Source organism: Brassica napus, chromosome A9 (assembly GCF_020379485.1).
Source record: "Brassica napus cultivar Da-Ae chromosome A9, Da-Ae, whole genome shotgun sequence".
Lineage (NCBI taxonomy): Eukaryota > Viridiplantae > Streptophyta > Magnoliopsida > Brassicales > Brassicaceae > Brassica > Brassica napus.
Genome location: NC_063442.1, coordinates 41,189,374 through 41,215,742, shown reverse-complemented (window position 1 = coordinate 41,215,742; position 26,369 = coordinate 41,189,374). Strand labels below are relative to the sequence as shown.

General features: G+C 36.1%; 7 protein-coding genes, 1 long non-coding RNA gene and 1 other non-coding gene across 10 annotated transcripts; 3 read left to right on the top strand and 6 right to left on the bottom strand.

The window, feature by feature from the left end:
• Positions 1 to 17: 17 nt before the first annotated feature.
• On the bottom strand, positions 18 to 2,611 carry LOC106414816. The gene is made up of 3 exons (XR_001282940.3): positions 2,083 to 2,611; positions 660 to 1,168; positions 18 to 407 (listed from the first exon to the last, which is right to left on the bottom strand). It is a non-coding gene; the product is annotated as an uncharacterized LOC106414816 (long non-coding RNA).
• On the top strand, positions 2,265 to 3,819 carry LOC106442536 (ankyrin repeat-containing protein BDA1-like). Its single transcript, XM_048741689.1, has 2 exons — positions 2,265 to 2,959; positions 3,154 to 3,819. The coding sequence occupies exons 1-2, from the start codon at positions 2,840 to 2,842 to the stop codon at positions 3,571 to 3,573; spliced, it is 540 nt and encodes a 179-aa protein (XP_048597646.1). The 5' UTR covers positions 2,265 to 2,839; the 3' UTR covers positions 3,574 to 3,819.
• On the bottom strand, positions 3,616 to 6,554 carry LOC106411773 (DEAD-box ATP-dependent RNA helicase 36). The gene is made up of 6 exons (XM_013852593.3): positions 5,862 to 6,554; positions 4,789 to 5,111; positions 4,494 to 4,697; positions 4,333 to 4,414; positions 4,146 to 4,244; positions 3,616 to 3,957 (listed from the first exon to the last, which is right to left on the bottom strand). The coding sequence occupies exons 1-6, from the start codon at positions 6,456 to 6,458 to the stop codon at positions 3,802 to 3,804; spliced, it is 1,461 nt and encodes a 486-aa protein (XP_013708047.2). The 5' UTR covers positions 6,459 to 6,554; the 3' UTR covers positions 3,616 to 3,801.
• A 2,448-nt stretch (positions 6,555 to 9,002) lies between these two features.
• Positions 9,003 to 11,879, top strand: LOC106416223 (metal tolerance protein 10-like). Its single transcript, XM_013857077.3, has 6 exons — positions 9,003 to 9,362; positions 10,054 to 10,166; positions 10,253 to 10,498; positions 10,624 to 10,704; positions 10,784 to 11,014; positions 11,395 to 11,879. Exons 1-6 carry the CDS (start codon positions 9,170 to 9,172, stop codon positions 11,734 to 11,736), a joined length of 1,206 nt encoding a protein of 401 aa, XP_013712531.2. The 5' UTR covers positions 9,003 to 9,169; the 3' UTR covers positions 11,737 to 11,879.
• Positions 11,880 to 12,067: 188 nt separating this feature from the next.
• On the bottom strand, positions 12,068 to 14,386 carry LOC106416225 (putative ALA-interacting subunit 4). Its single transcript, XM_048741686.1, has 8 exons — positions 14,245 to 14,386; positions 13,636 to 13,694; positions 13,469 to 13,543; positions 13,275 to 13,388; positions 13,114 to 13,184; positions 12,742 to 13,039; positions 12,360 to 12,649; positions 12,068 to 12,237 (listed from the first exon to the last, which is right to left on the bottom strand). The coding sequence occupies exons 1-8, from the start codon at positions 14,330 to 14,332 to the stop codon at positions 12,180 to 12,182; spliced, it is 1,053 nt and encodes a 350-aa protein (XP_048597643.1). The 5' UTR covers positions 14,333 to 14,386; the 3' UTR covers positions 12,068 to 12,179.
• Positions 14,387 to 15,449: 1,063 nt separating this feature from the next.
• On the bottom strand, positions 15,450 to 17,262 carry LOC106414458 (metacaspase-8-like). The gene is made up of 2 exons (XM_048741685.1): positions 16,749 to 17,262; positions 15,450 to 16,364 (listed from the first exon to the last, which is right to left on the bottom strand). The coding sequence occupies exons 1-2, from the start codon at positions 17,092 to 17,094 to the stop codon at positions 15,583 to 15,585; spliced, it is 1,128 nt and encodes a 375-aa protein (XP_048597642.1). The 5' UTR covers positions 17,095 to 17,262; the 3' UTR covers positions 15,450 to 15,582.
• A 4,633-nt stretch (positions 17,263 to 21,895) lies between these two features.
• Positions 21,896 to 23,385, top strand: LOC106416226 (putative rRNA methylase YtqB). Of its 2 annotated transcripts, XM_048741688.1 has the most exons (7): positions 21,896 to 22,149; positions 22,268 to 22,331; positions 22,415 to 22,613; positions 22,707 to 22,780; positions 22,871 to 23,026; positions 23,117 to 23,270; positions 23,337 to 23,385. In XM_048741688.1, exons 1-6 carry the CDS (start codon positions 21,945 to 21,947, stop codon positions 23,244 to 23,246), a joined length of 828 nt encoding a protein of 275 aa, XP_048597645.1. In that variant the 5' UTR covers positions 21,896 to 21,944; the 3' UTR covers positions 23,247 to 23,270; positions 23,337 to 23,385. The 2 variants fall into 2 exon arrangements, with proteins under 2 accessions (XP_048597645.1, XP_048597644.1); XM_048741687.1 differs by having other exon boundaries at positions 23,117 to 23,385.
• A 54-nt stretch (positions 23,386 to 23,439) lies between these two features.
• Positions 23,440 to 23,512, bottom strand: TRNAR-CCG. The gene has a single exon. It is a non-coding gene; the product is annotated as a tRNA-Arg (tRNA).
• Positions 23,513 to 24,399: 887 nt separating this feature from the next.
• Positions 24,400 to 25,713, bottom strand: LOC106414197 (transcription factor MYB58). Its single transcript, XM_013854893.3, has 3 exons — positions 25,479 to 25,713; positions 25,255 to 25,384; positions 24,400 to 25,169 (listed from the first exon to the last, which is right to left on the bottom strand). Exons 1-3 carry the CDS (start codon positions 25,615 to 25,617, stop codon positions 24,599 to 24,601), a joined length of 840 nt encoding a protein of 279 aa, XP_013710347.1. The 5' UTR covers positions 25,618 to 25,713; the 3' UTR covers positions 24,400 to 24,598.
• Positions 25,714 to 26,369: the final 656 nt, after the last annotated feature.

Sequence of the window (26,369 nt, the reverse complement as noted above, 5' to 3'; positions counted from 1 at the left end):
TTCATCAGATATTAATGTGGAAAAGAACTTGTGACTGATGCATAAGAAATGCACTTCACCTCATGGTATTGCTCTTACTAATGTGAAAAAAGAACTTGTGGCGACTAATACATTGTTTCTTACCAAAAGATTTGAGGATGCAAACAATCAAATTCAAAGACTAAAAAGTAAGAACATTAATAAACATCGATTTTCAGAGATTTACTGATCAAACTGCAAAAGAGAACTAAATTTGAAAATGATTTTAGTCATCAGTTTTCTTCAGCGGATTTTCTCGATTTGCTCCGTTTCTTAAGCATCCCTTTATCCGCAAGTTTCTTACACTTCAGTTTCCTCTGGTCTTTGGCCTTGTCTTCGAATCCATCGTCTAACATCTTCTTCATTGCCCTCCTTTCAACTTTTGATACCTGCATATATAGATTTAGAGACTTGAGTAAGCCTCAGGCCTTTGATTGAAGTTAAATGTCTGGATATATATATATATATATATAAATATCTCGTGGCTAATAAATGATCTATCTTTCTTTTCATATCAAGATAAACTAAAACCTAAAAGCATGATTAACCATAGAGACTCTAATGGGTCTCTTAATGAATACTGATAAAACTAGTTCTTTCTTTGTTTTCCTTTCATCCTCTTGATCACAGTAATCAATTACCAGATTTTCGAACGTTTGATCAAAATGTTTATCAAAATATTGATCGAAATATTGATCAAAATACTGATCGAAATATTGATCAAAATATTGATCGAAAATTTCATCAATTGGTCCCTCAAGAGAGTTGTGGGAGGAAGATGCCATATATGTGTGGAAATTGTTTTAGATTTAGATGAAAGAAGTGAATAAAATGAATGAACATGAGAAGGAGAATGGAAAAAAAAAGAGAATGGAGAAGAGATATTATTTAGAGATGTTTGTTTAGAGAATGAAAAACAAAGAATGGAGAAAATGTATTATTTATAAAACTTATATTGTCTAACTTTTGCTAGTCCGTGATACAACAAGAAACTTTACCTGATTCATGGCCTGACCACACAAAGCTTTACATGATTCGTCTGACCACAAGAATACAAAATTCATAAAATACAAAGTTTACAACACTGCAACACCCGTGACTTTGTGGCCTGACCACAAGAATTTCATGACCTTCTCCATTCTTTCAAGACCTGAAATTTTCCAAAATAAATATTCAATGATTCAGTCAAGCAATATATTGTACAGACAAAAAACCCTTAATGAAAGACGCCATCACATATCAAAGGTTTACAAAATGGTTTTAATTATTATTACATAGATAGGAAAGTGCTTTTGTTTTACCCTACTTGTTGAGCATATTCTGATGTGTTAAACATACCCTTAATCACGTTGATTCCCGACTTCCTCACAGTGCCGGACTAATCTTTTTCACTGCCCTAATCAAAATTTGAAACTATGTCCTTTTACACATTTTATCAAGATTATAAACAGTATAAAACTCCTAAAATTTTCATTAAATAGAATTGAAGTCTATAGTTTGTTTAGAAAAATAAACTGTGATAAAAATACTTATTGCTGAAATATATATATATATATATATATATATATATTTTGCATTTTTATGCTAAATTATCCATTAGACTTCTATAATCAATTTTTCAACCATCTATTATATATCTATTATATGACTATCATCAAAATCCGTAAACACAATCTAAAAATATTGTCATAACAAAGTTAAGCTATCAAGCTTTTATCACAACTGAAAAACTATGAACTAACAAACATACCTTCTTACAACGTAAAAGATTAGTTGAAAAAACTGAAACACTAAAACTAATTTATGTATTACGACTTAAAAGAAAAGTGGACAGAAAGAAAAATTATGATAAAATAAAAATCATGCATAAGGATACAAAAGAATAAATTGAAACCAAAAGAAAATATGTTTTGTTGCTAATTTTAATTAGAGTTTTAATTATCATCTGAAATAGAAATTTACTAATGTATTTTATATATAACAAATTTATAAATATAGTTGAAAAGTTTAACAAATTTTATACAAAAAATGTCTAATAAATAATATTTTAACAAAAAAACTTACAAACAGAGGATCATTGTTCTCAATGCAACTAGCCAGCTCGTCCCATTCAGCCATCTGCAGTGTTCAAAGTAGATTCCTTAACACAAAAATAGAGCACAAAGCCATGAAACTTAATTTCTGAAAATTCAAACTTAAAATTCATTAACTTTTGAAATACAATGACTCCATGCCATAAGCAGAACAAGAAACACAAACATAAAATACAACAAACAACAACTCATTAAACAGATGACCCATCTTCTTCTTAGACGATTCAATTCAAACCAGAATCAAGACATGTCTCTTTTTTTGTATAACAGTCTCTTTTTTTTCTTCTGAAAACCTTAGAAACAGTCTCTCTATCTTGCTTCTTCCCTATATATTTTCCATAATTTTTAGTAGTAAGACATTCTCTTGGCGATTCTCGATCGATAGTTTCAAAGACTCAGGACGCTGTAGTGGAAAATAAATTAATATACATTTTACACTATGCTAAAATGCGATCGCTCTTATTGAAAGTCCCCTAATACATCTTATCCTAAAAGAGATGTAGCTCTTCCAAAGAGTAAGATATGCCAGTGGTATTATTAGATAGTAGATATAATATGTAAATGAGTGGCCTGAAAATTTAGGACAACAAAGGTCCTTAACTTGAGTGGCTGAGTTAGGTAAACAAGAGTTGTTGAGTGAGTTCTTGTTTGCTTGCCCATCTTCTGTATAAGACCTGACGATTAAGTGCGAGACAGCTGTGCACATTGCCTCGAGGAGCGGCCAGTTTATGGCATTTAAGGTTCTTTTAGGATGGCTTCGGAGAGTGAACAGGGAAGAAATCTTGGACTGGAAAGATGAAGATGGTAACACAGTCTTTCATATCGCTGCATCCATGAATCAAACTGAGGTAGATATCTCCCTGATCATTTAGTGTGTCCTTTTCTTAATACAAAAATGATAGAACCTGCTTACAAAAATGCACTTGTTGGTCGATAGATATGTTCTGTTACTCTATGAAAATGGTTATGATCTGATCTTGATCTCATTTCATGCAAAACTATATGATTGTCTGATTTTGTAATCAATGTGAGGTTCTAATAGGATATACGCTCGATAATGAAGTTGCTACGTAGGACGGTTAACGCAGAAGCCAAGAACTCCAACTGTAAGACCGCAATGGACCTACTCCCAACTCCCACGTCTCCTATTTTCACCAGAGCAACTAGGCTTCTCCCCAGTGCTCTAGAAATACGACTTTTCCCTCTCTCGATGACTCTTGCGGGATATTTAAGCAGAAAAACATCGACCATTGAGAGGAAAAACAAGCTCTTAGGGGTGAACAATTTGAGCAAGACCAGACACGGGTCTCAAGAATCAAGCGATTTTCGTAATGCGATACTAGTGGTGGCTGTATTGATAGTAACAGCCACATACCAGGCCGGTCTTAGTCCTCCTGGCGGTTATTGGCAAGAAAAATCTCCAGATTCGGACAACGATGGTCACTTAGCTGGGCAGATATGACAATGTCTTTTGGCCTTGCCACAATACTATCAACAGTCGAAGTAGTTTAATCTCATAGTATTGTTCTTACTAGTGGAAAAGAACTTTTGTGACTGATACATTAGAATGTTTCTCACCAGAAGATTCGATTCAAAGACTAAAAGTAAGAACATTAATAGACAATGATTCTCAGAGTTTTGCTGATCAAAATGCACTTGTGAGAACAAAATTTTAAGATGATTTTAGTCATCACTTTTCTTCTGCGGATTTTCTCGTTTTGCTCCGTTTCTTCAGCATCCCTTTATCCGCGAGTGTCTTACGCTTCAGTTTCCTCCGGTCTTTGACCTTGTCTTCAAATCCGTCGTCTAGCATCTTCATCATTGCCACCCTTTTAGCTTTTGATACCTGCAGAAACAGATTTATAAACTTGGGTATCTTTATTTGAAGTTAAATTGCCTTATATACAAAAGACAAACTAAAACCTAATACTAGACACCCTGGTGAAGCAGCTGGGCTGGTTTAACTGGTATGGTATAAAACTAAGCTATATACATAAGACGAGAACTTTTAATGGATCACATAGTGAATGTTACCTTTGTGACTTCTAAACTGTCAGTGATTTCTCTGTAGTTGTACAGTTCCATCTGTTTTCCAACTTCCGCTTCTATTTCATGGATAAGGTTCACATCGGTCTGTAAAAGAAAATTTAAAGATTAGGGTAATGAACTAGAAAACTTAAGAGACGATGCTCGTGTAATTCCATATAATCTCCAGCTATACCTCAGTGATAATGCTTACAGCCAGTCCTCCTCTACCAGCTCTAGCTGTACGTCCAACACGATGAACATAATCCCTCGGATATCTAATGCGAGCCATGGAGTTAGAATATCAGTAAGCTACAATGCACAAAGAATAGACAAAAAACCTTCACCAGAAGTTACCTGGGAATGTCATAATTGATTACAAGGTCAACAGTAGGAATGTCCAATCCACGGCTGGCTACATCAGTAGCAAGCAATATCGGCACTTTCCCGGACTTGAATTTGCTGAGTGCAGAGAGTCGCAAAGACTGAGAATTCAGTGAATGCAAAGCTGCATTCTCCACTTCCAGCTCTTCAAGCATAAGACTCAACCTTTGACATGTCCTAAACACACACAAACCAAGTCTAATCAGAACCTTCAAACGAAATCACCAGCTCAATAGAATGAACTCGTAAAAAGCTATGGAAATAAAACCTGCAAGTGGAGACAAAAATCATGGCTGATCGAATCTCCTTATCTTCCATTTGGGACAAGATGTGCACAAGGTACAGCTCTTTCGCATCTTTGTCTATGAAAATGTACTGCTGCTTCAGCGTATCAACCGTCTTTAACCCTTCGTAGGCTTCATAGAAATAAGCTTTGTTTGAAGAATGCTCAAGCAAAGTCTGCAAGTTACTCGTCATCGTAGCGGAGAACAGCAACGTCTGTCTAGTTTTGGGGAGACAGTTAAAGATGGTGCGCAATTCGTCTTGGAAACCAACATCAAGAACTCTATCCGCCTCATCCAGCACCAAGAACTAAATCAAACAAAACCACAAGAAAAAAAAAACAATAAGACTAATCAAAAGGTTGCAACCAGTGATTTTTCTTCAACAATAATTTCAAGAATCGAAATAGAGTTCAAAAAATGACACCCGCCTAATCAATAATCTCCTATAAATTCAGTCTAGACGTCTGCCTAATTAATAATCCTCTATAAAACAACTAATTACAGTCCGATTTTTCTTAAACCATTTTTCAAGAAATTGGTCTAGTGTGCAAAAAACTGGTCTATACATCCGCCTAATCAATAATCTCCTATAAGTTTAGTCTATACGTCTGCTTAATCAATAATCCCCTATTAAACACCTAATTACAGTCCAATTTTTTTAAAACCATTTTTCAAGAAATTGGTCTAAGGTTCAAAAAAGTTCGGTCTATACATCCGCCTAATCAATAATCTCCTATAAGTTCAGTCTATACGTCTGCTAATCAAAAATCCTCTATAAAACATCTAATCACAGTCAAATTTCTCTTAAACCATTTCTCAAAAAACTGGTCTAGAGTTCAAAAATTCGGGTCTAGACATCCGCCTAATCAATAATCACCTATAACATCCGCAATAATCCTCTATAAAACACCTAATTGAAATAAGAAAGAAGGATAACTAAACCATTTTTCAAGAAATTGGTCTCTAGGCCTAATCAATAATCCAATATAAAATGGGCAATAAGCCTCTATAAAAACACCTAAATGGAGTAACAAAGGTGGAAACTTTTTAGTATTACCTTGGTTCTAGAGAAGACAGGAGGAACATCAGGATTATTCTCAAGCAAAACCTTAATCCTCCCAGGCGTCGTAATCACAACATGAGGCCGCGAGATCAAGCTCCTCGTCTGCGTCAGCATATCCATCCCTCCCACAATCACACAGCACCGCAGATTCAAACACGACCCCAAGGCCTTAAACTGCTCAGCGAGCTGAAACGCCAGCTCTCGTGTAGGCGTCACCACGAGCGCAAACACTCCGTAAGGATCCTCGGCGAGGCGGTTGAGTATCGGCAACGCAAACGCCGCCGTTTTGCCGCTACCGGTTTGCGCGAGACCCAAGACGTCTCGTCCGGATAGGATCTTGGGGATGCAGTGGGTCTGGACCGGAGTGGGTTTGCGCATGCCGAGCTCCTTGCAGGTCTCGGAGGCCCACTCGGATAGTCCGAGGGATTCGAAGTTTGCGGCGGATGTGGTGGAGTCGGTGCTTGTGAATTTCTCGAATTGGGGAGTGGGGTCGAGTTTTGGGAGTTGGGTTTGGGGGTTTAGGGTTTTTTTGCGGGGTTTGGCGATGATTGTGATTCCGCATTCTTCTGAAGACGACGTGGGTTCTTCCATTTTCGTTGGATTGGAAGAGAAAGTTGAGAGCTTTGAGGAGAGTTTAGCGCCGGAGATGAACAAGAGACGGAGAGATACGTTTAGCCGCCGTTTAGATTGTTTTTGGATGTATTTATAGACGCGTAAACTAGGGGTGTTCAGATCCGGTTTAGATGAACCTGGATATTAAACCGGAATTTAAAATTGGTATATAGCAGTTAAGAATTAAGATCGAGTTCAGTTTAGCCATTGCTTGTTGTATTTGTTGGGAAAAATGATTTATTTGGTATGTGACTTCAAGAACCATCTATGTCTATTTCATTACAAATTGCAAATAAATTAAAATAAATTCTTTAAAAAAATCAATATTGTATAAAAATCTACATAGTTATTAACAATTAACTATAACAATTATCAAAAGTTAACTAAATCGTCTTGGCCTGTTTTGGCCTATCGGTAAAGGAGCTCCGGCAGGTTTCTGGCAGGTTAGAGTAGCATTAGCTATCTAGTCGCATACTTAACGTCTTAGTATTTAGGCCTAGCTAGGATTTCCACAGTTATAAAGAAAAAATTGTTATCAAAGTTAGTAAACTGTTAATTTAGCTGACTCCACATTCACATGAAGTTTTCTTTTTAGCTTAGATGTTCGATAAATTATCAAACCAGTTTCAAGATTGTTTACTACCCCTTTGAAAGAACAAGTCATTAATTAGTTTGATTTTTATGGCGCTGTGCCTGTTACTCAATTCACGTACATGACAATTAAGCACTAAGAATTAATAAAAGAGAAAACAAACAGCAGAAAAGAATCTTGAGTTACAAGCACATGAGTCCAAGCTAAATCATTTAATCTGCACCATATGTGTATGTATGTATAGACGATGGTCTCATAGAATAATGCAAGCTTCCTGGATCATTGAAACAAAAAACCATCAATATCAGATTTTTTTTTGTTTCTATCAGAAAGAAATACAAAAAAAGTACAAAATTGTTGCGGTTATCAACATTGATGCCTCTTGGACTCTTTATAATAACTCAGAACTTGCTCGAACTTGAGCCAAAGTGGACATGATGATGCCTCAAGATCGACGTGTTCGGGACCTTTGATATAAGCTTGGACAATGAACGTTAAGGTACCTAGCTTGTTCTTCTTTTTGTGGTTGTTAAGGTTCGAATTATGAACGTTACGTAAGTGAAAGTGGAACATTCGTAAGTACACAAAAATGTGGCTCTTAGATTATGACGATAATTATCATAGTATTGTTTTATACGATAACTAAGCAAGCGAATTTATTGATTAACTGTGAACCGAATAAATAAGTGATGAAGTGACATCGCATCCACTTTCAGGAAAAAATGGCAGACACAAATTGATATATGCAGGGAGAAACTTTAGAGATATATGGGATTTTTTGTTAATAACACGATGTTACATAAAGAAAACCACTCGGAGAAAATGGTGGCATAAAGTAGAAAAGTTTGAGTTAACAAAAGGCATACAAGACAAAAGCTTTTGCGATCGTGGGAAACCACTTTGATCTCAAATTAATTAATCATTCAGTCTTTATCATAATCCACAAAAAAACTTTATTTTACATGTTGTTCTCAAATAAAAAAAACTTTTGATTTTCCTTTTCTTCTTTTAAATGAAGAAACTGTAATGTAAGTTTCTTTTTTTTTTTGACAAAAATTGTAATGTAAGTTTTTTTTTTTGTAAGCTAAAATTGTAATATAAGTTTTGGCGTGGTTTCTTTGGACCATGCCTTTTGCACCACCAGTGACCACCTGGCTTCGTCAACTCAACGACATATAAGTCTCATATTTTTTTGTAACGATTAATTTCACATTACGTGCACATTTCCAATACAGAAGACAAAATGTATTTCGTGTATCTTAAATCCCCTACGACGTCTCGTCCAGCTAGTATCTTGAATTTTTAATTTTTAAAAAATTTAAAATAGTACTCCTTCCGTTTTTTAATATAAGTCGTTTTAGAGCTATGCACGTAAATTAAGAAAACTATTAATTTCTTATATTTTCTAGACAAAAACATCATTAATTATTTACTTAACCACAATTCAACCAATAAAAAAATAGAAGATATATTATCATTGGTCATACAGCATTAATTTTTAATAAATTTTACATAGAAAACCGAAAACGACATATAATTTGGAACAAAAACATTTCTCAATAACTTTTTTTATAAATAGCCTGAATGGAATTGAAATATAGCTTTCTAAATCCAAATAGATCCAGACCAAACTGGAACACCAACCCCTAGATATCACTATGCGGTTCTTAACAAACTTTAAAAGTAAATAAAATATCATACTGCTAAATATATTATACCAAATTCCTCACTATGGCTATAACCTTTCACCAATTCAACTCAAATTCTCTAAATAGAGTAGGTTTGTAAATACTAACGTGTATTTCTTGATCAAATGTGTGCATATATTAAGAAGAAAAAATTATTTTATTCTATTTTTATATATTACACACCAAAATAAATGTGTAATTGACATTTTGTTTGTTTATTTAACTTTTTCTCGTCATAATATAGAGAGAGAGAGAGTTGTGTGCGAATTGTATACTGAACTTCCTATATTCCCTCTTCATATATTCAAAACAACAAATCTTTGTTTCTCTCTGTCTCTCACAACTTCCCAAGAACCACCGTTCCCTTTTTGGTTTTTAAAATTCGAACGCAGAGAGAAACTGATCGGAGAATGGCGACGGAGCATATAACCCGTAAGGCAGATGAATACAGTGTCGAGCTTTTACCTAGCGACGACGATGCGCCGCCGCCGCTTTCATCATCGTGGCGTCTCAGCCTCGAGACATTTCGACTTCCTTCTTCACTTTCGTCCACTGGCCGTCACGACGGTCGTACACGCTTCTCTCGTTACTTCCGTACTCCCAGTGAGTTATATATGTTCTTCGTGTTTCAGTTTTCTTTTTGGTTCTCGCTCAACGTGTTTCGTGTGGATCATCGAAGATTGTTACATGAGTTGTTGTCTGAACGTAATCACGTGCACGAAACACAAAAGTAATTAAGCAAATGTGTACTTGTTGGATTATTATATAAACTGTCACACTCTTCTGTGAGATATTAACCGTTCCCAAAATAAATTCAGAATATAAAACTATAATTGTATTCTGATTACTAAAACCATTTCTGTTGATCGATTCAAGGGAATAGTAAACTTTCTTCTTTTGTTGATTCAAAGTTATGAAGCTTTTTAATAGAATCTCAAGCTTTTTGGGAGTCTGTATATGCCAGATCAGATTCTTTGTTTTAAAATTATGTGGATGCTGAATCAGATTCTCTACAGAGGTTTATGCAACGCGTTGTAGAACTAATCATACGGAAATTAAAACCCATTAACGTCGACACCCAGAGTATAACAAGATGAAAAAGTCGTTTCGGGCTCCTAAAATTTCAATAACTAACATATATGGATGATTCGCCCCCAAATTGATAAAAAAAATAATAATATATGTATTGAATCTTTAATAATTTGGAGAAGTGTTTAATTTTAAGCATCATATCATGGAAAAGTGTTTTAAGTTTAATTTAAGCATCATATCTTGTGTCAAACTGTCAATGCAGGAAAGGAACGTAAAGTGTATGAATACTACAAAAAGCAAGAGAGGCTCCTCGAGGGTTTCAATGAGATGGAGACTATCCACGAAACCGGTTTTACATCTGGAGCTCCAACTGAGGTCCGGCTATGCATCTCTTAGGGTATTGCTCCTCAGTCCTAGCTATTAAGCAGCTTAATGGATCGTCAATTTTTTTATGTAAACAGGAAGAAATGAAGAAGCTTGCAAAGAGTGAGAGACTGGCTGTTCACATCTCAAACGCTACAAATTTAGTGCTCTTTGTGGCAAAGGTTTATGCCTCTATGGAGAGTAGATCCATGGCTGTGATTGCTTCAACTTTGGACTCTCTCTTGGATCTTTTGTCTGGTTTTATTCTGTGGTTTACAGCTAATGCCATGAGCAAACCAAACCACTTTCATTATCCTATAGGCAAACGACGCATGCAGCCTGTGGTATATGATCTTCTCTCTATTAACTCTTTGTAATGTTTCTGCTTCACGTACTGATTCACCAAGGACCAGTTTTAATTGTCTCACAAGAAATTAAACCTACTTATAACGTTTGATATATATAACAGGGCATCATTGTGTTTGCTTCCGTGATGGCAACTCTTGGACTGCAAGTTTTGCTAGAATCAGGAAGGCAACTAGCCTCCAAGGTACATCAAAATGTTTTCTTCCGGTAACTTCTTCCATCGGTTATTTGATGTTTCTAACCAATTATTTATTTTGTTACAGAATGGTATTCATATGAATAGCACAGAGGAGAAATGGATGATCGGGATCATGGTCTCTGTCACCATCATTAAGTTCTTACTCATGCTTTACTGCAGGGGATTTCAGAATGAAATAGTTAGGGCCTATGCTCAGGATCACTTCTTTGACGTTGTGACTAATTCAATTGGCTTAGCAACAGCCGTCTTGGCTGTCAAATTCTACTGGTGGATTGATCCCTCTGGTGCTATACTTGTAAGTTTTCTCTCAAATCTTTTCAATTTTACTCATTAAAAAACTCTGTTAACTTTGCAATAATCAAGTAATGTTTAGTTACACTATGGCACATCTGATAAATAGCATTTTTTTTGTTTTTGTAGCAAAATAGCATTCAATTTTTTTTCCAAAATAGCATTTGTTAATTAATGAAAACACAAAATAACCTCACATTCTAGACTCTAACCTTGATCTCATCCTTTAAATACTAAACTATAAACTCTAATCACGAAGTCTTAAATTCATATATATAAATATTTATTTTCTTTTTTGTTATTTTTGGAACAAAAACTTGATTTATTGCTGCTATTTGAAGGTATTTCTCCTTCCAATAATGCTTCTTTCTTTTATGGTCGCAGATCGCTTTGTACACCATAGGAACATGGGCAAGAACCGTACTAGAGAACGTCCATTCACTGATAGGACGCTCTGCGCCGCCAGAGTTCTTGACGAAACTGACATTCTTGGTATGGAACCATCACGAACAAATCAAGCATATTGACACTGTCAGGGCCTATACGTTTGGGTCACACTACTTTGTGGAGGTGGACATTGTTTTGCCAGAGGATATGAGACTACAAGAGGCTCACAACATAGGGGAGACACTTCAGGAGAAGCTCGAGCAACTTGCTGAAGTGGAACGAGCTTTTGTTCACATAGACTTTGAGTTCACTCATCGTCCTGAACACAAGTGTAATTAGACTTTGAGCTTTGTAGAAAAACACAGATCATAAAAGATTCATGACGTGAATGATAAGTTATCTTCTAGTGTTAGTCCTTCAGTTTATGTTCTCATCATGTCGTTTTGTCTGTATGGAAATCGAATGAATGTTGTTTCTTTTCAGGTCTATTGTTTCTATATATATGCGAGTGAAAACGAGTGTAGTTTCGTTATCGTTGAACGTTCTGGGATACGCATTGTGGTTGTTGATTTTTATACTTTATATTATTACAAAACTGATTATGATTGTCTAAGACAATTTGTCTTAGTGGTACTGCTTTAGTCTTTTTCTTGTCTCAACAGTTTCTTAATGAATCAAAGTCTGTGAATTTATGCTTAGTGAATACTAAGGGTGTGACTGGTAACATAAGATAGTAAGGTTACAACAAAAAAAAGAAAAACATAACATAGTAAACAGATCTATCATCGTCCACCTCCAGCACTCCTGTTCCATGACAAGTAAGATGGATCTCCCAGTTGCCTGAAACACAAATATTAAGAATCCATAACATTACATTCACTTACAACATATCTAGTTTTGGTGATGTAGACTCTTAAAGATTCTCTATGCATTGTATTGGAGAGAATGTTATAGATTTATACCTTGGCTTTGCTAGATACAGGACGGAGAAGAAAACAGCCAAGGACAAGCATATGCTACCAACAGTTAAATAAGCAATCCCAAGGAAATCATTTCTTCCACCAAGCCAGCTAGTGGTAGATAGCACAAGCTTTTTCTTTCCATTGAAACTGTAAGTGTTGTAATTGTTCTGCAACAACACGTTTATGGTATCTCCAGCTTCAAGATCAGTGTCTATTTTACCATATAGCTTTCTAAATATTGGTAGAGCTGCAGTTCTCATCCACACTATTAAGTCTTCTTGCTCACTCAACTGCCAAAAAACATATTAACAATGTACATATAGTATCATTGGTTTCTTTGATCAAATTAAATGCTTCATGCTGCAAGAAAAAGATCACTGACGGGAATCTTTGGATCAAGACTTTTACCGCCGATGGGAAATCCTTTCTGGAAATTTTTGGGGAAGACGTTTTTACCAAACTTTGAATCTCTATCGCTTTTCCATGAGATGTCTTTCTTATTCACAGATAGTTTTTGGTTGTTTCTAGTGAAGTCATAAGTATCATTGAACAAACTCCAAGCAACAAGACCACAAGGAACAATAGGTTCACCACCTACAGTATCCTCTGGCGCACATGATTTCACATCGTTTTCATCTTTTGGACTTCTCAGTTGTCCATCTTGTCGACTTTTCACATACCTGCACCAGAAACATGCTCAAAAGATGGTACTCCTAGATTCCATGAAAAGTCACAAACATGAGTGAGATGTTACCGTCGATGATTTTGGTAATAGTTCTCAAGCTGGTAATATACATAGACAGGATTCTTCATAGTTTTTGTCACCTATCATAATTAAAAAAAAGAACGTTGTGAAAGAAAGGTAATGAAGGAAAACTATATGTATACCAAGATATAAAGATGATGAATATCTACCGTTATTGTTCTGTTACACCTCTTATCTTCTATGCCCTGTATGTACCTCACTTTGTTGTCTCTAAAGGATAATGGAATGCAGTCTATGTCATATTGATCAACAATTTCGATGACCTTGTAAAAAAGTTACATTCACAGTCAGAAATAAATGTAGCTTGAAAGTGAGAAAAAAAAACACAGAATCAGAAACATACACCCTGAGACGCAAACAGGCAAATCGCTCCGAGAGGGATAAAGACAACCCCGGAGACAAGAAAGGTCAGAATCACCTGCACAAGATGATAAACACGAACTACAATAGTAAACATTGAAAACCCTACTCGTAAGAATGTAGACGTTGTATGAGTTTTTGAAGCTTTACCCATTTTGGAGTAAGAATTGGTTTGCATGCTGGAAGCTCCTGTTGTGTAAATCTTGAATCTGACGCAGAAAATGTTGGCCAACAGATTAGGTTTCTAGTTTACAAATCTAAGCAGCTTCTCGTTATAAGAAGATATAAGTTTGATTTTCTGGGAGTTAATCTAACAAACAAGAAATGGGTTTAAACTACAAGTCAAAATTTCACATGAGATGGATTTTTAAACATTCCAAAGTAATGAGAAAATACAAGCAGCCATTGTGTATAACATGTAGTACAAGATTAAGATTATCACTAATGTGAATTTTTGCCTATATGATATATCTCTACACAATTAAAATTTCCAGTTAATAGCCTAGCAACATCTCAAACAAAGAATCTGAGTTTCTGACATTCATTTGTGCACATAAATTCCTCTCGATAGAAACACATAGAAGGATTGATCAATTAAAAACAAATAAAGGTGCTTAATGGAAAAAAAAAAACATTCCAGAAAACTAGGTATGACCGCAAAGCGCACATTTATCAGATCAGCGGATAACAAAATATGAAAAATAACCAGAAAATGAAAAAAAAATGTACTAAAATTTGGGGATGAAAATTATAGATCACATTTTGGACGCTTTGAGGTGATTTTGGCAGCAGAAGCCTCAGGGGATCCACCGCCCAAGGCAATTGAGGACGTTGCAGAGAAGCTCATTAGGAAGAAACTTTTTTTTTGACAAATAAGAAGAAACTATATATATCTGGCTATAAGAAAAACTATCTCCATAAATTTTCAAAAGAAATATAATGTTTTTTTTTTTTTGCGTTTTTGCTGGTTTGGATTTGAGTTTTCGGATATCCGCAAAAATAGTCTAACCGGAGTTTGAGTTTTCCACTGAGATTTCTTCAGTCATAAGACCAAGTTTATTATTGAACCGGAATTAGTTTGGTGATCTGATCAGTACCATATAATAAAATCGATCGAGCCGGTCCTATGTACACAATGTAGTGTTATTTACAACAACTACAATTTACGTATATCTAATTCTGGTCTCACTACAATTTACGAGGTAAGAGCAACTCCAATGGTGTTACCCACCATTGGAATCCTTAGATATATTATAATAATTTTTTTTTTTTCAATAGTTAAGAACTCTTAACATAATTATAGGTCCAATGGTATTATCTAATATGGAATCCTTAGAATTTTTTTTTCTTAATCTTAGAAATTTAAAAATTTAAAATTTAAAATTGAAAATGTATTTGACTCAAACCGATACAGACCTTAGAGAGGAGGGATGAAATGAGATAATCCGGTCCAGTACGGAGCTCAACTTTGGGCGCTGAAACGGAGCTTACCACGAGTCTCCTCCTGCTCCGAGAATTGGCTTTATACGGAATTGAGTATTGGAGTGAAAGGCTTGTGCGCTTCGAGGAACGGATCTGAATCCTGGGCTCGGAGAATGACGACGCTATTGTAAAGAAAGAAGCAGTCGTAGCCATTATTGCTCTAGAAAGAGAGAGAGAGTGAAGCAGATAATGTGGAAGAGACAAGGTGGAGATGAAGAACACGTACACTTTCAGCTGACCAATCAAAGTGTGCCAGCACAATAAGGATTTCCGTATTTTAATCCTTAATTAAGGATTATCCTTAACTTTATCCTCCTCTTTTAATATTTCTTTAATCAAAAAGCATTAAGAATTGTTCCTAAGGATTGCCTGATTTATAGCGTTGTACATGCTCTAACTATCCATGAAAATTGCGTAGTGTGGTTGTTAGCACCTCACCATTTTAATTGAAATGGTCATGTAGAGAGAAACATGTACATTATTTGAATCACTAGTCACTGAGACACTTAAGTCATCCCCAAATAAAAAATATATAAGCATTTCAATTAAATTTTTAAATCACACAAAAAGTAAACTTATACCATAAAAAAAAATCTCTAATGAATTCCATGTGTGTTAGCAAATAAATGGGATATTAACATAACGGTCATGACAATATAAACCTGGCCGTTGACCAAACTTTTGTTTCTTGAGAATCTCTCTAGCTCTCAAAACCATCTCTTTGTTCGTTATCTCTTTTCTCGTCCCCGACAATATGGTCTGAATTGCGTCACTGAACGCTCCATACGACTTTCCAGTTCTTGTCACGTATACATCCTCTGATCTCTGATCTGTTTGACACCCACTTAACAAAATACCGTTGTTGGGATGCTTACTTTTAACTTCAGATCCTGCACCATCTGTATTAACCTCGCGCTTGCCTACGAACATACTTAGCAATCCTCTGTGAGCATTTCTTTTCACCGAATTAGAGAGCATAACATTCGGACTTGAGTCTTGGCCGAACACTTTAACAAGTGTTTGTCTGATTTTCCCATATTTGATATCGGTTTGTCCGGTTTGTTCCTTGAGAAGAGTTATGTAACTATCGAGAGGTAGATATCTTGTTTTCATATCTACTGTCTCGCCGTCCTCTAACTCGCTCTCTCTAGTGAAACTATCGTGGCCTCCTCCACTTCCTCTCTGAGAATCATTCGAGGATATTCCACAAGTCGTTAGCAAACTCCTTACAATGCTAACCAAGAAAGTAACAATTCTAGATCTTGGCTTGTTCACGTAGCTCTCCCCGATCTGTTCTTTTGCTTCCTCTATGAGACCACCACTGTGACAAGAGTCCGAGATTATCGTCAGCAGACATCCCTTTTTCACCTCTGCCACCATGTCTCTAAACTCATTGTCTACAAATACATGTTCGGCAAGAAGATGACTATTAGAAAAATGGTAACATAATTCAAAACAACAATATGTACAAAAAAATTGCGGTAGATAGACGTTTTATAGAGGATTATTATTAGACGGATGCATAGACTGTTTTTTCAAACACCTAAACCGAAATAGTTTTGTTTAGGTTCGTTTTGCCGTCTAAAACGATTTTTAGAACATTTACAAGTTTGCTAAAAAAAAAAAGAACATTTACAAGTAAAAAGATTCAAGGTGAATCAAAAATATCAAATGGAAACGTAACGTATTGCTCAAGTTTCGATAGCAGAGTACTCTGCTTTTCAAAAACAGAGTATTCTAACACATGAAATCAAACCTCTTTACAAAAAAAGGGCACATACCTGTGATCAGATTCATATCGCAAGGAGTGATACACTCATCATAATCTGTTGCGTCGAACAATCCTTCTTCTGTTGGGAGTCTCGTGCCATGTCCACTGTAATGGAACACTAAAACATCACCGGGTTCTCCTTCAGCGATGAGTTTCTTGAGAGCCTCGCGGATGTTCTTGCCGGTGGGTTGGATGCTGGTTTTGTCTGTGTCGATCAGAACCGTTATGTCCTTGTTTGAGAATCCATAACGGTCGATGAGACACTTCTGCATGCGACGGACGTCGTTGACACAGCCACGTAGCTCGACGGCGGTTCCAGGGTAGTTGATGCCGATCAAAAGCGCTTTCTTTGCCATTGACGAGTGAATAAATAACTAACTTTCTATTGGGGAGAAGAGTCTCCGCTTGTTTTGTTTCTTTCTTTCTAAGTTGAATTTATCAGTTTATTAATAATCGAATGATTTAGCATTTAACTAATGACCAATAAAAATACTAGCTAGCATTCTTTGCTGTTATCTTGTCTTTTCCTCTTTGAGGGAAACTTCGTTGGGTGCTGTCAGAGCATCAGCATTAGTGAACCCCTTGGAAGGGGTTCACAAAGCATTTTTTTATTATTATTTTTTTTTCTGTTTGATTTTTGTTTTTTAAAAAAAAAAAAAAAAAAATTATAACCGGACCAATCGCGGGCTGCCACGTGTCGTGGGGCCCGCGCTACAGTGATGATCCGGGTTCAGTGCAGTGGACTTCTAAGAGGGAGGTTCATTGCTTTTGTTTATTTTAATATATTTTTTTTTTCGAAAACTGTGTGAACTCCCCATGGAGTTCACTAATGCAGATGCTCTTAGTGGCCTTTCGGTTGCACTTGATAATTCCTTGGTCTTTTTTTAATGTCAGATATACATATAAACGTGTTACTAGATTTTGACCCGCGCTTTGGTTTGGTTTTGTTTTGCTTTTCATAATTATAAAATTTAGTGTTTGAATCATATAATCTTGAAGATTATTTCACTAATGAAATTTAGTGTTTGAATCATATAATCTTACACCCAAATCTTGTATAAAACTTCTTTGTAGTGTAGTGTCTTACATGTAACGTGTTTTGTAGTCGATGGTAGTATGTGAGGGAAATGAATATTTCGTTAACGTAACAGTTATAATTAATAGGGTGTGCTTTTTTTTTGGTTCATGTAATGTATTTTGTTTGGGTAGGGTGGTTTAGCAATCTGTTTTAGTGGTTATGTATAAATAATAATGTATACAGTTCGCATGGTTAGAGTAATAATCGTGGGTCTATAAGTTAAAAAAGTTGTCAATTATTGTTATAATATACATGGTAAGTCCAAAAAAATTTAAAAATAATAGGTCCAAACAACTTTCATAGGTAGATTTTTTCAAAATTCTTCCCTTTTAACAGTATTGATATATCTAACTTTCATATTAAGAAAACTTACAAACATTAGGCCTTTTTTTTTATGGTTAAAAGTTTTTCAGTCTGAATATTCATACATCTTTTTAGGTAAAATCCAAATTGTCCATCTGTTTAAAATTAGAAATCGTTTAAGATTTTGATTTTTTTCACACAGATTAAAAAACAGTTTACTGTTTAATTTTATCTTAATTTATTTGTTAAAATTTTAAAGCGTATTATTTTTAATTTAATTAGACGTAAAAATATAAATTAATATCATAAAAATTGGATTGAAATCATAGAACAGTATTTATTTTATAACAAAAACAATTACTCTGATACTAATTTAAAATGTAGAAGATATTCAAAAAAAAAATTTAAATTGTTCTCAACAAAAATTGAATATGTGCAATCAAAGAGTTTTATCTACTAAACCAACTCGTGGTTGGTCAACATGATAGCTATTATGCTGATATCATTGGGATAAGTCTAAGGGTGGCCGGTTTATTACTACTTAATTAATAAAGAGTTGGCACTTGACACTATCTTTCTAGTATTTCCCCTTGCAAGTACAACTATCTCAGGTCAGTTTATTAATTCGCTTCGTATGAGTTATGAGACTAATTAATTTAAGCCCTTTAGGTTTTGGTTTTGGTATCAGTTTAACTTTTAAGTGAATTTTTGGTTTTGAATCTATGCTTATCGTGTTTGTTGAATGGTTTCTTTTAGGCATATGGATTATAAAAACTACATAGAAATACTTTGTTTCAAGGTTTACACTACAAGAAAACACAAGTTTTACGAGGGCAGTTTTCCTTGCTAATTCGTCGTAAAAGCAGTGTTACGACGAATTAGCGAGGAAACCCGTTTCGTCGTTATACGTTTGTCGTAACGCATATATCCTCGCTAATTCGTCGTAAGTTATCGAGGAAATAATTTCGTCGTAAAAGCGAAGGAGGATATTTCGTCGTAAAGACCACGTAAAGATTCCTCGTAAGGACGTCGCTAATTTTCCTCGTAAAGACCACGTAAAGATTCCTCGTAAGGACGTCGCTAACATTCCTCGTAATTACCACGAAAATCTTTCCTCGTAAAACCCACGTAAATAAATACTCGTAAAATTAACGTAAATACCTTGAAAGCTTTCCACGTAAAGAAAACGTAAAAACCTTGATAGATTTCCAAACGTTTCCTCGTAAAAACCACGTTAAGCTTCCACGTAAAGAAGCCGCAAAATTAGCTACGAATTTACTTTGTTTCATTATTTTATAGAAATATAAAAAATTATAATTATAAATATAATTTAAATTATTTAAATTATTAATGAAATTAAAATTCTAAAAAAATCAAAACCAAAATATTTTATATATAAATAAGTTTTGAATTCATAATACAAGAACCGAAATTAAAAAGAACTTGGGTGGTCGTTAATTAATCGCCTCGTAGAATTCATCACTCCTCGCCTGAACATCCGCCTCGGCATGTGAGTCGTCGGTCGGTGACTGGCCTGGGATAGGATTTTCTTGTCGCATGGTCCTCAACAAAGTCGCCCATTCCGGATTTGTGGCCGCTACAACGTCCAAGAAGCCCTCGAGTCCACCCATACGAGATCGCAGCTGAGTAGAATCTCTACGCAGCTGAGTAGACTCTCTACGCAGCTCTTCGGACTCCCTACGCAGCTGAGAGACTTCATCATCCCGTCGCTGAACATAAGACGATGTCGCTCTCGGAACATCGTTGACGGAACCAATCCCCAACGTCCGTCCCTTTTTTTTAGGGACAACCTTAAAAACAAAAAATAAATTTTGTTAGTAAAAATTTAAAGTTAAATTAAATGAATATTTAAAAAAATTAAAATTTTAGAAAATTTACCTCCTCGTAAAGCTTATCCACTTCAGGTGTGGATAAGGTGACGGGTAATCCATCGGTGGACTGTTGGGTCAGCTGGGTCTGGCGTTCTTCAACCCGAGCAGCCAAATCGTTGTAGATTTGCTCGGACTTGCCATCTATAAATCGGCCCGCCTTGTTCTTGTGGGTCCTCTCGTAAAGTTGCATAAGAGACGGGCTCTTTGGCCTAAAAAAACATTTAAGAAAGTTGTTAATTAGAATATATATAAAAATATACTAAAAATTTAATATAATTAAATTTTTAATTACCATTTCCAAACGGACACCAGCGTGGGGTTTTTGGCCCGTAGTGTGAAGCATCGGCCCGTTCCCGTGCTCATCGACTGTGTTACGGGAGTTAGAGCAAGACTGGGCGATTCTAATGGAATCAGGAAGACGCCAATATCGGATGAGGCCATCCCAAACATCCGTGGTGAGCTCAGCGGGTTTGCCACGCTCATACCCCTTCACGATCCAGTCACCCTTCCAGTTGGAGACCGTGTCCAACAAGCGAACTTTCGCCTTCGCTTCAAACTTCTTCCTCACCCTCTCAGTGATCCCGAAGGCCCAATTATATTTTTGCTGTTGGAAAAAATAATTTATAATTAGTTTTTCAGAAAAAAAATATATATAAATAATTAAAAAATTTAAAGATATATATTTAATTAATAGAACTTACAGCGTAAATTTTAAACCACGTCTTTCTGACGTAGTGGGGCGTCATTTTCCAGTTCGGATGTGCCATGGAGAAGTAACCTTTTATCGTGTCGGTTACGTCCGATGCAAGACATCCGTCAATCCCCCACCTGAAAAATACAAATTTAAAATATAAATTATTTTTTAAAGTTATAAAATAATTTAAAAAGAATAAAAAAATAATGAAACATACCATAAAGTTCCGTCCGGTCGGTCGGGGTCGATGACTGGTAAACCTTCTCTGCCTGGCAGACGGAGAATGTCCTCTACGGTGTACTGCGAGTAAGGAGCACTCGGAGGCACCATCAAATCGGGATGAATCTCGGCTGCGGGCATCGGAGGTGCCGGCATCGTAGGAGCATATGTTTTAAGGTTTAATTAAGGTAGCATATGTGATGTGAAATCCAATTTAACATTTATTTTGGTCTGGGTTTGTTTTGCTAGCTAATAACCCTCGTTAAGTTTGTTAACTGAGCTAACTAAGCTATTGTAATTCAAACACTGTTCATCTCTATGCCAAAGCAGAAAGTATGTGACATTTGTTCAAACTATTCAATGGAAACTGTAGTAGAACGACGTGCTCACCAATCTTCGTTGACAATGAAGTTTTGTTATATTCGTGACAGCAAGTAGTGTCAGGATCTAAATGATAAAGCAAAGCCACCCAAATTGATATGCTTTAAAGACCCGGAAACAAGATTTTCTCGCTGGAGGTAGTTAATCATCAAACACAGATAATAATATCATCATTTGAAATTTGAAATTAAGAAAGCATCAGATAATTATACGGATAGGACACATACCCGTTTAGTAGTATTAGTTATACATGTTTTTTTTTTGACATCAGTTATACATGTTATATACTAGGTAACATATTTTGGCTAAAACTCTTGTCTTTATATAAAGACTTGATATCATGTCAAAAAAGTTTTGCCAAGTAGGTTTACTACTTTACAGAAAGCTGTAAAATTCATAACCCTAATGTTCTTATTTTTGTTGCATGCATGCAGACGAGCTATCACATTCTGATCACAACAAGTGATGTGCAAGAAAAAAAAAAACTTCTTCAGCAAATGTATGCATAGATAATAGATCGATAACGACGTCGTTTGGTTTCATTCTTATGAGCCCACATATTAGCTTATTGGGCCGAGGATTGGATACTGCAAGAAAAGGTCAAACTCGAGATCGAAGCTCCGTTTGAAAAGCTCTGCAATGGCGGCTGGGTTGTTTCGAGCTGAGATGTCAATGTTATCCTCCACGTTGGCGCGCTCATTCTCCATTCCCTTCCGCAAAACGCTATCCTCCTTCGATTCCCGAATCGCAACGCAAAGAAACTCTTTACCCAGAACTCGACATTCTCGTGTTGCTTCTCTCAGCTCATCGTCTCCTTCGCATCCACGAAATTTTCCACTTCCAGGTCAAATTTCTGATTATTGGGTTACTATAAAAATCTAAACTTGGAAAGAAATAGAGTAACTATGGAGCTTCCGGATCATGATTAGCATTAAAAGTTCGTCTTTTTCCTTCGTTTTCAGGGATAGAAGATGTCTTTGTTGGTTATCTATTTGGGAGGAAGAAGGCAACAGAAGTAGCTCATGTGTTAGTACTTTAAACCCATTACTTAAAGTATGGAGCTTTTGGCTATTACATGATAAAACATCAATCTGGTTATTACTTTTCAGTGTGTGGGAGCAGGTAATCCAAAAGGGTGATATGGTCATTGACGCTACATGTGGAAACGGCAACGATACTTTAGCGATGTTTAAGATGGTTACGGATGAATCTGATTGCTGTGGTGGATGTGTCTATGCGATGGACATTCAAAAAGATGCCATTGAGAGCACTTCTTGTTTGTTAGATCAAACCCTTGGCTCAGAAGAGGTTAGATTAGATGATTAACCAAACCTCAGGTTCTATAGAGCTTTGGTTCTTACTTATGTAGAGTCTTGTTCCATTTATGCTGAAGGAATGCAGAAGGAACGGGTGAAACTCTTTAACATGTGTCATAGTAAGATGGAAGAGATTGTTCCTGAAAACTCTAGTGTGAGGTACGGTTTGAATTTGATGAACCTATGCAACGTTTTTTGATGAATCCATGGCGATATTTTGATGAATGCAATCTTGTTTTATGAAATTAGGATGGTTGCATTCAATCTAGGGTATCTTCCAGGTGGAAACAAGTCGATAATCACTGCCTCGAATACAACACTATTGGCATTGAAGGCTGCTGAAAGAGTCTTGATGCCTGGTGGTCTCATAAGCTTGGTAGTTTACATTGGTCATCCTGGTGGAAGGTAATGAAAAACAAAAAAGCTTCCATGATCTAATAAGGTGAAATCTGAAGTTTTTTTTTAATTGTTTGTTTCACTTTTGTTGTTGTTCAGGGAAGAGTTAGAAGTGGTTGAAGCTTTTGGGTCGAGTTTACCGGTCAGTGATTGGGTCTGCTGCAAGTTGCAAATGTTGAACCGACCTTTAGCACCGGTTCTTGTTTTCATGTTCAAGAGAGAAAAGTGATTTTTTTTTAGATTCACAAAAGCTTTGTGTGCATTTACATCACCATGTTCACTTGCATGGTATGTTCTTATTAGTGTTGTAACTTGTAAGTTGTAACCTCAGATTTTGTTTTTGTTAGTATACGAAGCTGCTTCATTTTTTTGGGGGGATTCTGGCCCAAGATTTGAAAACATTATAAAAATAAAAGAAAAAGCGACCACGCTGGGACTCGAACCCAGAATCTCCCGCTCCGGAGGCGAGCGCCTTATCCATTAGGCCACGCGGCCTTTTGAATGTAGCTTGATTTGTATTGTATTAGACATAAAGATATGAGAAACGGTAAAAACAATAGACCATGAGATTTTTTTTTACTGAAGCTCTTTTTTCCTTCTCTTTTTAGAGGAAACCTAGGATTCCAACAAAATCAATGGAAGAAATTCAAGTAAGTAAAAATGGTAAATTCCAGATTCCAACATACTATAATTGTAAAACATTTTCTGAAAATGGAGATGAGAATGTGTTTGCAATGTACTTTCCTGCTACAAAAAACTCCCGTTTCAAGTTGGATAACGGTTGTTAAACGATTAAAAGGTGTAGCTAATCTCAATGGTGGTGTCAAGAAACTTTTTGGATACTAGTTTCTGGTACTAGAAGAGATGGTTAAACAAAAACTTAGAACACAAGACATTACATAATGTGTAATGTCTTGTCGGATTCTGATGAACACATCGAAGTGAATTATTCACACAACTGTTAAATGCTAATTATTTGGCTTATAATCCCAGAAGAAACCTTTATGTTTTTTTTTTCAGTAGAATCAGATTCAGTTGCCATTCCACGTCTGTGGTCATCACTTCTTGTGGGTTTCCTAGAGATGATTACTTATGTCAGGTTATCGAACTCGTTGCTGTGGAATGTGTGCATAAAAATGGTTATAAAAATGCTAAGAAAACATTTTAGGGTAAGTTCCTCTGTTATACAAGAAAACTTCTCTTTTCTTTTCTTCAAGTTTTTATTTGTTGGCTGTGAGATATGATAATGATTGTACGCAAATTGAGGGCAAAACTTCATCTATTTTTGAAAAGGACTCAAGCCTTCTTTATTTGTTTGTATTTAGAAACCGTAGCTGCTGAATCAGTTTCAAGACAATAACAATTAATCTTACTCAATCTCATGTTGCTATCTGATAGGTATTATTATTCCATCTCAAACCATGTTTCCTTGGTTTCAATACAAAGCAATCTTTTGGCTCTGTAGTTTCTACGTTTCTTTGCTATTGCTACTACTTGCACCTACCTGATCTTGTTATTTTTACTCTATTGTACATCTTAATTGAGAATAATCAGTAAATTGAGTTCATTTATGGCTCTTCATTAATGATTTATCAGGACCTCATAACTCTCCAAGAGTGATGGGGAGGGTGAATCTTCTTTAGCTTCATTGTGCTGTTCTTGTTGTTGTTGGCTATCATCTTCTTCTAACCCGAGTTCACTTTCCAGGTTCTTGAACCATTTATCAACTTCATCTTCTTCAGATTCTTGATGATCCTTTGGAGTCAAACTGTTCTCAGGTTGTTGGAAACCCTCTAGAAAATTCCACACGTCAGGATCTATATCAAAAGGTATCTCCAGCAGCTCTGGTTTGTCTACCTCTTGTAGCAACCCCGCCAACTCGCTGTAATCTTGAAAATACTCAAAGGTTTCACCTATCTGTACATCATCCTCCTCCTCTTTGCTAACAGTGTTGGAACCACCAAAAGACCTAGAAGCATTAGGAGATGACTCTTGAGACGTCTCTTCTTTATTCAAAGAACCTTTGGATGCTGCTTCATCATTGGCATTATGGTTGATGTATGAGCTCAATCTTTTCTTGAGATGTGTATGCCACACGTTCTTGATCTCATTGTCTGTTCTTCCTGGCAGTTTAGAAGCAATCTTTGACCACCTAAAATCCAAAAATGCAGAAAAGGTATTGTTAAAATCAAAACATAGAGAGGCACACAATGGTATTAACAAGATATAACACAGACTTGTTTCCAAAGCTCTGGTGGAGTTTAATGATGGTTTCTTCTTCCTCTAAGGTGAAATTGCCACGTTTCAGATCAGGTCTGAGGTAATTGATCCATCGAAGGCGACAACTCTTGCCACACCTCAGCAATCCTTCATTGCATGCATAGAAAGGCAGACACAAAGAATAAGAATCAGGAGATTAAAGAAAAGCTAATGGAAGAGGCTGTAAGCTCAGATATATTACCAGCTTGTTTGGGGAGAGATCTCCAATTCTCATGACCATACTTGTGAATGAAAGAGATGAGTTTCAAGTCTTCATCTTGGCTCCATGGTCCCCTCTTCACTTTGGTTTTGTCACAACATGGAGCTCTCCCTTTGCCCATTTTCTCTCTCTCTCTCTCTCTCTATCTCTGTCTTTTCTCTCTCACACACTTTTGAGATTCCTTTCTACCAAATCTAATTGGTACTATGTGTATTTATACAAGGAAGTGGTGTGTGACCTGACAATGAGAAATATGTTATAAAGGAAAGACAATGACAATTGTCAAATCGGATTTGATTAAGTTTAAAACTTGTCTATATTTTTTTTTGGTGGGCAAAAGGGAGAAAAGCCTCCCTATATTATTAGAAAAAAGTCCGACAACTACGACATCACTACATGTCTAAGACGAGAAACGCCTAAGACATCATCCTCAAGAATCGAAATTACATCAGATGGTACGTAATCGAAACTATGAATTCCTAATGGTAAAGTAAAAGCATAGTTGGCTAACCCATCGGCTAGACGGTTAGCTTCCCTATACACGTGATCAATTCGGACAATCCAGTCCTTTGAAAGATAGCCATGGCACAGACGTACCAGGAACGACAGTGGGTGAGTCTCCTCAATTCCTGTCTTAAGAAATCCAACCACAACTGCTGAATCCACCTCTAGCTCCAACCTTGTGATCCCCCTTTCCCATGCCAATACCAGTCCATAATACACCCCCCACAATTCTGCCAGTGGAGCAGAGCATCGACCAATATTCATTGCAAAGCCTCCGCACCAATCTCCAAATTTGTTTCTCAACACCCCACCTGCAGTTGCATCACCAGGGTTTCCATGTGATGCCCCGTCTGTATTGAGTTTAATCCA